This window comes from Microtus ochrogaster, chromosome 1 (genome assembly GCF_000317375.1).
Source record: "Microtus ochrogaster isolate Prairie Vole_2 chromosome 1, MicOch1.0, whole genome shotgun sequence".
In the NCBI taxonomy this organism is placed as follows: domain Eukaryota; kingdom Metazoa; phylum Chordata; class Mammalia; order Rodentia; family Cricetidae; genus Microtus; species Microtus ochrogaster.
In genome coordinates, this window is record NC_022009.1 from 37,273,434 (window position 1) to 37,284,399 (window position 10,966).

Consider the following 10,966-nt stretch of genomic DNA (forward strand, 5'->3'; position numbering starts at 1 on the left):
TAGGTCTCCTGGCGCCGAAGATCAGACCTCCCTTCCTTTTTCTTTCTGTAAGTCCTACTTCCCTGCTTGCTCTATGTCTGGCTGGCTAGTGACTGCCTGGCTCACTGTTTCACTAGCCTTGGTTATTTTCCCTCGTTCTCCTTCTCTCTTCTCGAGCCTAGATTCCTCCTCCAATTTATTCGCTTTGCCTTCCAACTCTGTCTATCCCAAATCAATATACAGAGAGAAATCACTAAGATCAACATAGAACTCAATAAAAAAATGAAAACAGAATCAATGAAAGAAAGAGTTGGTTCTTTAAAGAGATAAGGAAGACCAACAGCAGATACAAAAGTGGGTGTTACAGCAAATACCAGGGAAATTCACAAATCATGAGCTCTTATTTAAAAACATATATTTTACTAAATTGTAAGATCTAAAAGAATTTTTAAATTTCTGGATATGTGTGACCTCCCAAAAGTAAGCCAAGATGAAATAAACCATGTAAATGTCTCTAACAAGCAATAAGACTGAAGCAATTAATTAGAATCTCCCACAACAGCAACAAAACATCCAGCTCCTCTTGAACTGACAATGTTATTTTAATACACCTTCAAGGGGCTAACACCAATCCTTACCAAACTATTAAATAAAATAGAAATGAAGAAACATTACCAAACTTTCTCTCTTGTTGAAAACAGGGCATCATACTATGCAGCCCTTGCTGACCAACCTAGAACATAAGAAGTGCAGCAGGCTGGCCTCAGACTTGCAGAAATACACCTTCCTTTGCCTCCCAAGTGCTGGGTTTAAAGGGTTGCATGACCATGCCAAACCTTCACATTTCCTTTTTAAGCTAATATTACAAAAATAAATAAAGACACAATAAACAACAACAAAAAGCCTACCAATTTATCTGATGAACTTAGACCAATAAAATTCTCAAAAATCCACTTGGAAGCTAAATTTAAGAACTCATCAAAAATATTGCTCACCATTATCAAGTTGGTTTTACTCCAGAGATTCTGTAATAGTTTGGTATATGTAAAGCTATAAATGTCATAAATCACATAAATGGACTCTGGCATAGAAATTACATGGTCAACAGACACAAAAATTCTTTGAAAAGATCCAACATCTCTTTGTGTTTAAAGTCCTAAAAATCTCAGAATACAAGGAACATAGTCCAATATTAAAGGGGTATTTGTAAGACACCCACAGGCAACATGTTAAAAAGATCATAGAATACTTTCACAGTAGCCTTAAAAGATGACATCTGTTGTAATAAATTTAACAAAGGATGTGAAGGCTCTCTACAATGAAAATGAAAGCACTGAGGAATTAAGTAGAGAAGAACACTGAAGAATGGAAAAGTCCAGTGCTCATGAACTGGAAGAATCATTGTTGTGAAACTGGTTATCCTACCAAGAGCAATCTATATATTCCATACAATCACAATCAAATTCCAGTTCTATTCACCACAGAAAGAGAGAAAAAAGTAATGATAGAGAAGCACAAGAGATCCTAGATAGACAGAAGCCTAATTTGATAGTTTTAGGAAGAGAAAGCACCACCAGGGAGAATAAACACCCTCCTTCCACATCCCTTGACCAGACAACCCCTTTGTTCTGTTCTGTCTGCCACATTGGTGAACATGTTCTGTAATGAAGTGGAACCACAGAAGACTTTCCAAGGATGCAGCACAAAGCCGCACGTATTTTACTAATTTAGAAGTCTTAGAGCCCTACCCTCACCCTTAATTTAAACAAGCAGATTTTTACAGGTGCAATATAAAATTTCTTCTAGTTGTATTGTATCAATATCAAGAGGGTTCTGTTTGTTTCCTAACAGGATCAACAAGATATACTCACAGTGGAGAGTGTCTTGATAAAGTTTTCACGATATACTACGATCACTTGGGATTCTTACACAAAATTACCCCAGGACACGTTAGTGCTGCTTCATCATTTTCACGCTCTAGAGGTGTTAATGTTTTTGGAAAGGTCAGTAACATGATGCACTGAGACTGTTTGCCTTGTTTTGAGAACAGATGCCACATTCTCTGTGCTGGCTAACGAAACAGTGTTTTCCTTAATACAAAACTTTTTAATGGTTTAAAATTTTACATATACGTATATAAGTATATGTATATTTTTCTTTCTCTCTCTCTGTACATATAAAGGCAGGTGTTTGTAGAGGCTAGACATGCTGGATCTACATTAAAGCTGGCATTCCAGGCAGCTGTGAGTCACCTGGCAGGACACCTGCAAACCAAACTCAGGTCCATTGCAAGAGCAAGTATGTGCTCTTAACAGCTGAGCCATATCTCCAGACCCATCAGGACAAACACTCTTTGCTAAAGGAAAACTTTTATACATCATTGAATGTATAAAAATCTTCAAAATCTTCTGGAAGCCCAACAGGTTTCCTCTTACAAGATTTCACTGCAGAACAACATCATGTCTATCACAGATCTGTTACAAACAACTCAGCTCCTGGTGGAGTTTATTTTTTAACCTCACAATGTTGGCCTTGAAGATAAATGATTTTGACATGTCCATGTTAAACAACCCTGCTCCCTAGTTTATTCCTTGTTAATGCCGACATAGAGCACAGTTTTTCTGTCCTTCACAGAAGATAATAGATGCATTTTTTTGAGGGGGGTTTCTGAAACAGGGTTTCTCTGTAGCGTTGGAGCCTATCTTGAAAGTGGGTCTGTAGAGCAGTCTGGCCTCAAACTCACAGCTGCCTCTGCCTCCTGACAGCTGGGGTTAAAGCCATGCACCACCATTGCCTGGCTATAGGTGCGTATTTTTATTAATTACAATGTATAATCTACTATTTATGGAAAGAGAGGGGGCATAGGTAGAAAATGATTACTCATCAAGAAAGCAGCCAAGAGTAAAATGTGTTTCAATGGAATTTGGTAAAATTGTCACTTTGCTAAAGAAACTATAAAAAAGAATGGAAAGAATGGATCTCTTTATAGGTCAGCCCAGGCCTAGATATATATAGCTCTGTGCCTAAGAGCCTTTGCTACCCTTCCAGAGGACCGAATTTGGTATTCAGAACTGTTCAAGGAGGCCGCTTTTTTGTTCCCGGTTGCTCAGCCCCAAAATAAACACACAGATACTGTATTAATTAAACCACTGCTTGGTCATTTAGCTCTAGCTTCTTATTTGCTAACTCTTACATCTTAATTTAACCCATCTTCATTAATCTGTGCATCACCACGAGGTTGTGACCTACCAGCAAAGTTTCAGCATGTCTGTCTCCGCCTTTTTTCTCCCAGCATTCAGTTTAGTTCCCCCCACCCCGCCCGCCTAGCTCTGTTCCCCTATAGCTCTGCTATAGGCCCAAAGCAGTTTCTTTATTAACCAATGATAGTCACAGCATACAGAGGGGAATCCCACATCACAGAACCCACATATCGACTCAATCATCTATAACTATAGCTCCAGAATATCCAATATACATTTATTACCTCTAAAAGCAGTAAGTACATATATGTGGCACATATATGTAAACTGTGCTGGTTGGGTTTTTGTCAACTTGACACATCTGGGAAGAATAATGTCATTTGAGGAGTTGCTTACATCAGACTGGCTTGGAACCTGATCTCTGAGGCATTTTCTTTGTTACTGGTTAATGTGGGCAGTCACAGCAAGAAGCACTGTTAGATGTCCTCTGCTTCATTGCCTGCCTCCAAGTTCCTGACATATGTCCTTTCCCTAACTTTCCTTCCTGATGGACTATAAACTATAATCTGAAATAAGCTGTTTCCTCCCCAAGTTGCTTATGGTCAGCACTAGAACGTGAACTAGCACACAAGCAAAGCTCTCACACACATATGGTGAGAATAAATATAGTATATATTAGTTACAAGATCAGTCTGCACACCTGGCCAAGGCTACAGGTGGACAGCAAGGTGTTATAACATCCTCTGTCTGAGACATGCACACAAAGTAGAGAGGATTCCATGAGAGGGAGATGCCAACATGTTCTCTGAACCTGGGGTCTGGATTCTGCAAATGTACAAAGTAGAAGATATGAGTAGCCTGCTAGACATAACCAAAAAAAGCAGCCGTGTCAAAATTTCACTAACATCATAGTTTTATGGAAATTAGCTTAGTTCCCTTCAGTGAAAGTTGACATTGTTATGATGAAAAAGCTGTAGGAATTCTTATACTCAGGACAAATTTGAAGAACTCTGATTCAACAACTTTATTTTTTCTCTCTCTACAAATACATGCATCCTCTCTGGAAAAGAGTAATCAGTAGTTCTTAGTATGTGTCAGGCACTGCTGTGAATATCTCATCTTCACAGCTGTTTGTCCTCAGTTACTTAGGAGGAAAGCAAGGAGCACAGAGAGTAAATAACTACCCAAACCATGTGGGGTAATAAAAACAGATTCTCATGGAGGCAATTGATTCAGGGTCTGTCCTTTTAGCCACACTATTTCCCTATCTCTTTCATTCTTGGTGAGAACCCCAAATTCAAACACTGGGAGGAAAACGTGACAGAAAATGTTTGTTGGAGGCAGTACTTGATAGATATAACCCAAAACAGACTGCAGTATCTACGAGTCCAACACACACAGATGCATGCACTCAGGCAAGCAAGCATGCAGGCATGCACACACACATGCATGCAATACTTGATCTCCTAATCAACAGAGGAGACTCCAACAGCTGTTTTGAAGCAAGTATTCATCTCTGTTTCACCCACTGAAAAGTCTCAAAACTGTGCAGTTCGGGATGAAGGAATTAGATGTCAGAAATGTAGGCAAACATTATCTTAAGGGACAATCTGTAAGTCCTATAAGTTCATGAAATGGAATAGACCAGCAGAGACCAGAACCAGGAGGCTCTAGGCACAGAGCGTGAGACTCAGAGAAGTAGTGCTCAAAGAAGAGGCCCCTATTAGACCCTTTCTCAGTAAAACTCCAAGTAAAAACCCAGTTATGACTGGATCTGCTGAGTTCACGATGATGTCACCATAGATAACCCAGCTCTAAAATCTGCACCTCCAAACTTATCACATACACCCACAGCCTCCTACAAAGGGCACCGGAACCTCAAACTAGGTCTTAATGAACAGACTTTCTTTTCCTCCACTGCAAAAAAAAAAAAAAACCTTTTTCTCTTTTGCATAGATAGATATTCAAAGATATCCCAAGAGCATAGAGGTATATTACTCCAGTCAGTAAGTAAAGCCGTATCATTTTGATATGAATGGGAAACAAGTTTGCTTTTGAATTGTGTTATAATTGAAGCATAAGCATTCAACGTACAATATTTCCTTTTCTCTATTTTCAGCCTCCTGATTTGGGATTTGATGCTGCACTAGCTCCACAGTACCTTTCTCCCAAGGAAATGCTTTTCTTCGCACATGTACCTCTGAACACATCTGCCAGCAGTATAGACAGAATGAAGTTCAAAAACATCCACCTTGGGAAACTGATAAAATTTGGGTAATTGATGACTTGCTCAGACTTATTTAGAATACATGCTGGTTTTCAGATTCAAAATTTTAAACTAATTTTTAAAGGAATTTTTGTTTTAATAAGACGGATTCTCACTACGCATTCTTTGCTGGCCTAGAACTTTGTATGTTGACAAGGCTGGCTTGAACCTCTTGAGATCTCCTTGCCTCTGCCTCTGCCTCTTCCTAGATATCTTTGACTTTTGATTATCTATGTGACTCTTAGATTTAGCTTGTCAGGTTTCCTTCAGGGAGAAAAAAATTCTCTTAATAGAAGGTATATCTTGAGGCAACCAAATTCTGCTTTATGTCTGCATATTACTTTGTGGGTGGAATTTATCCTTCTCAAGTGCCTTTAATAATTATTTTTCTTTTGTTTTGAAATATTTATTCTCTCTCTCGCTGTGTGTGTGTATGTGTGTGTGTGTGTGTGATGCGGTGTGGTGTGTGTGTGTGTATGCACGCGCACGTGCGCATACCACATGTGGGATCAGAGGACAACCTACATGAATTCACCTATTGAGTCATCTTGCTGGTGGCTAGTTCTACTTAATACCTTAGACATTTAGGGACAAGACAAATCCTTGGTACTCTTTAGTGGGTCAAGAATTGTGTTATAGTTTCTTCTTCTGTAAAGTGTCTTAGCCTGTGCACTACAGAGAATTGTCTTTGTTTTCTTACATAATTGCTTACAGCTTTCTCTTCCTAGGGAAGAGGGGCAAGGGGACGAGGAAGGTAGAGATTGAGAGCAAGAATCCTCAGGTAGCACTGTGAAGCCTGTGTGCACGTTTCTGACACCCAATCTCAAGTGGATTAGGGTTTTGCTTTCCATGAAACAAAGTTCAGAGAGTCAGGTGATACAATAGGCCTGCTTCTTCCTGTTCTCTGATTCTTTCTAGGTTACCTGCACTGTCAGTGTCTCTAGTCATTGTCTTGCCTGAATCTTTGTCATGAGCCTTCAAAGGAAAGCCTTCCTTAATTGTAAAGTCCTTTTGCCCAAGTGCCCCAGCTTTTCCAGACTCACATACTTACACAGATTTGGCCTTTTGCACTTGTAACAGTTTGGGCGGATGCTTACTTTCTTGTGTTATGGTCAGCACTGTTTCCTTTCCCCATGCTTTTCTTCCATGGTGTAAATGATCCTGGTGTTTAATGTTTCCTTCAAGCTGCTCATCCTGCTGTATTTCAGTTAGTTCTGGCTTAGTTCATTTTCTACTGCTACTAAAGAGCACTTGAAACTGGGTGATTTCTAGAGAATGGGGGATTATCTAAACTTTTGACTCCAGCCACTAGAATCTCCAAGTTAAGACTTCTAACTGTGGTCAGGGCAATGGCCTTACTTGATGGTGGAAGGTAGAGGGAAGGACATGCGTGTTTAGAAACAGAGAAGACTGATATCTCTTCATAATTATTCCATTTCAAAGACAGGGCTCTACTCTCATGATGCAAACACCTCCCTATTAGTCAGTGTTCTCTAGAGGAACAGCATGTGTGTGTGTGTGTGTGTGTGTGTGTGTGTGTGTGTGGCCATAATGTGATCTTTCTACAGTTTTTAACACTTAATTTTTTTTTTCTTGTTAAGAGTTTTGTGATTTGGTGGCTGGAGAGATGGATCAGTGATTAAGGAACTTGCTGCCCAAGCATGAGGGTCTGAGGTCAGATCTCCAGCACTCATGGAAAAAACCAGGCATGCTGTGGTATGCCTGAGATCCCCGCTCTGGATGGCAGAGGCAGGAGAATTCCAGAGGCTCACTGACCAATCAGTCTGGTCCTTTAGTAATCTCTGCTTTCACGGAGAGACCCTTTCCCTGCAGAGAAAGCCAGAGGGGTTGGAGAGATGGCTCAGTCATTGAGAGCTCCCACTGCTCTTGCAGAAGGGCCCTACTTTAGTTACTAGTTCCATGTCATACAACAGTCATAATTGCCAAAGATTTGGATATTTGAGTTTTTAATTTTTTAAAATCTATTTATTTATTATGTTTGCAGTATTTTCGGTATTCTGTTTGCATGTATGTCTGCAGACCAGAAGAGGGCACCAGATCTCATTACAGATGGTTGTGAGCCACCATGTGGTTTCTGGGAACTGAACTCAGGACTTTTGGAAGGGCAGGCACTGCTCTTAACCACTGAGCCATCTCTCCAGCCCGGGTTTTTAATTTTTTAAAACATATGTTGAGCTACTCCTCCCAGTTTTCCCCTTTATTTTGATAAATATCATGAGTTATAGTGTGGATTTAACAATGTTGTCTTGGTCACACTTATGGATTTAGTTCGCTAACACTTTAATTTTAACATATGTGTTCAAAATGAAATTATAGTTTTTTCACATATATTTTTGCCCTTGAAATATTTTATTGTCTGTTAACAAGATTATAAAACCTCATAAATATTGTTTTCTAGAAAAATCTTAGGATAGTAATTTTCTGTGCTTTGAAGGTTTGCTTTTGGAAATTGATTGAAATTTATTCTATGTTCTGGGAATAAAGCTACTTATACAGTCAATTATTTGGAATACATTTGAGGGTAGGAACATTTTTTTTTTTACCTCTTCCCTTTTAGGGATATTTCTTACAAAGGTTTAAGAATTAAACAGACATAAACTGAAACAAAACACATAATTTTACTTGGTACAAAATTCATATAGCATGGAAATCCTCATAAGAAAATGAAGACCCAGAGTGGCAGTTCAAGTTTAATACTCTTCTTTTTCTCAGAAGTTATTTCTGTTCCCATCAGATTGTGCAATGACCGAGCATTGTTTCTATCAAGTCTTAGGGACAGAGAGAGGCCTCAAAAGTCTTACAGGCTCTCCATCACTTTCATGAGGAAATGTTCGTGGCTCTACTTTTCTAAGAATCTCTTGTGAATAATCACAGTTGCTGTTATTTCAAGATGATAATGACCATTTTGCGCGCAGAGGACAGAAAGTCCCACAATACTCAATACATTCCTCTGTCTTTTATGTCTGTCCTCTCGATCTCTCTCCCCTCCAATGTTCCCTGAGCCTTAGAGAGGTGATACAGCTTGGGTGTTTATTATTGCACTTAGGAATGACCTTTGATCCACTATTGTACAGCGTAGCCTATAACTTTGATCAGTTATAGGTTGGTGTGCTGGCTGCATCACTGGCTCCCATTTCACTAGCTTCCTTATACAACCCAAACTCACCTGCCCAAGGAATGGTGCTGCCTCCAGTGAGCTGAGCCCTCCTACATCAATTAACATCAAGGGAACCCCCCACAGAAATGCCCAGTCAGATTACCCAATGGAGCTTTTCCTCTCAGATGACTCCAGGCTGCGCCAATTTAGTCATGGAAACTCCCTAGCCCAGGAGGCTGGAGCAATATCCGAGTGGAAGAGAGCACTTGCTCTTCAGAGGAACCAGATTTTGTTCACAGCACCTCCTTTTGTGGAACACAATTTGTGTCCCCAATTACAAGGGATCTGGTGCATTCTGACCTGTGCCAATACTAAGCACACATGCAGACAAAACCCTCATGCACATAAACTACGAGAATAAACTCTGATGATGTAACGACCACTTAACATTACTTTACCTCTTACCATTACTTTAAGGACCAAATTCTCAGTACACGAACCTTAAAGGACAAAGGACAGACATTTTAATGAATAGACACAAACATACAATTAAATAAGGAAAACCAATTAGATCTTGTATATACTATGAAGAAAGGAAATCTAAGACACCGGATGTGAGAAGAATTGAGTGCTGAGAACTAAGTGCCAAGGTGTACAACTATCTCTCACGTGCAGACGGCCTAGTTTAGTACCATGGCAGCTCCATAGCTTTTGTTCTAGAGTTCACGAGTTCCTACAAGTTTAGTTCAGCTGTCTCTGCAGATTTCCCATTATGATCTTGACCTCCCTTGCTCATGTATCCCCTCCTCCTTCTCTTCTACTGGATTCCTGGATCTCAGCCTTACCCTTTGGGAGGTGTAGGTGGGGGTGGGCTGGGGTGAAGTTGATGGGGGCAGGAGGAGGTGTAGGTGGGGGTGAGCTGGGGTGAAGTTGATGGGGGCAGGAGGAGGTGTAGGTGGGGGTGGGCTGGGGTGAAGTTGATGGGGGCAGGAGGAGGTGTGGAGGGGAGAACTGTGATTGGAATGTAAAATGAAATTTTAAAAAATAAATAAAAATAAAAACAAACAAAAACCCCTACATGTCAAGAAAAGAGCTTAGAAAGAAATTCCGATGAGACTAGAGTGGGGACTGTTTAACAAGCAGGAAGAAGGCCACTGCGTGCAAGCATGGAGAGGTGGCATAGCACAGGTCAGTGAGAAGGTAAAGGCCGGATTGTGTGGGCAGTGTCCTGGCTCGTTTGTGTGTCAGCTTGACACACGCTTGAGTCATCAGAGAGGAAGGAACCTCAGTTGAGGAAATGTCTCCATGAGAACCAGTTGTAAAGCATTTTCTCAGAGATTAATGGGGAGGTCCCAGTCCTCTGTGGCCTGTGCCATACCTGGGCTGGTGGTACTGGGTTCTTTAAGAAAGCAGGCTGAGAAATCTAGGGGAAGCAAGCCAGTATATAATAGTCTTGGAGTACTGTAGATGGAAATCTCTGCTCCACCCCGTTCTGCAGTCATTCAGTCCCAAAGAAACACACAGAGGCCTATATTAATTATAAACTGTTTCATCTGTTAACTCAGGCTTATTATTGACTAGCTCTTTTTTTATTTTTATTTTTTGACTAGCTCTTACAACTTAAATTAAGCCATAATTTTTGTCTATGCTTAGCCATGTGACTTGGTACCTTTTCTCAGTGAGGCATTCTCATTTTGCTTCCTCTGCATCTGGCTGGTTCCCCTCTGCCTTCCAGAAGTATCTTAGTTTAGTTACCCACCTATACTTTCTGTCTGGCTGCTGGTCAATCAGCATTTTATTAAACCAATAAGAGCTACAAACCTTTAGAGTGTAAAAAGCATTATCCCACAGCACTTCCCCTTTTTACTTTTCAAAACAAGACTCTAATCTCCTTTGTTTAGCTTTTTTAAAAGACTATTATCCATAACAACTTTTAACCAACACACTAAACAAAGATAATCATCCATAATCCATGTTTTGGGAATGTGGGTGTAGTTTTTTAGGCTACATTCTGCTGATTGGAGGCACTGATAATCTTAGGGGGACTCAAAGAAAGTTTAGGATTATGGTCACATCCTGACTGGAGTATTCTATGAGGCTTGATCTTCTTAGCCAGCAGTCTTGAAACTGTTCTGAATGTAGAAGTCAGAGGATACTGAAACAGAGATAGATGCCCTAAAATGTTGGATAATCAGGACCATGCACTCCTATCAGAGATTTTTTCAGGGAGTCTTCCTCATTCAAACCTTACTTTTCTTTTTTTTATTGAAAAAAATTTCCGCCTCCTCCCTGAATTTCCTGAGAAAGCGCCACACTGATTTCCAAAGTGGTTGCACAAGTTTGCATTCCCACCAGCAATGGATGAGTGTACCCCTTTCTCCACAACCTCTCCAGCAAAGGCTA

The 10,966-nt window shown here is 40.2% G+C and overlaps 1 protein-coding gene across 1 annotated transcript in view; it reads left to right on the forward strand.

Moving 5' to 3' along the window:
- The window catches only part of Catsperb (cation channel sperm associated auxiliary subunit beta), a 185,433-nt gene that overhangs the window by 121,498 nt on the left and 52,969 nt on the right, over positions 1–10,966 (forward strand). The window contains exons 15-16 of the mRNA XM_013349585.1: positions 1,831–1,982; positions 5,299–5,453. Coding sequence (XP_013205039.1) covers positions 1,831–1,982; positions 5,299–5,453 — 307 coding nt within the window. The remainder of the gene's footprint in view (positions 1–1,830; positions 1,983–5,298; positions 5,454–10,966) is intronic.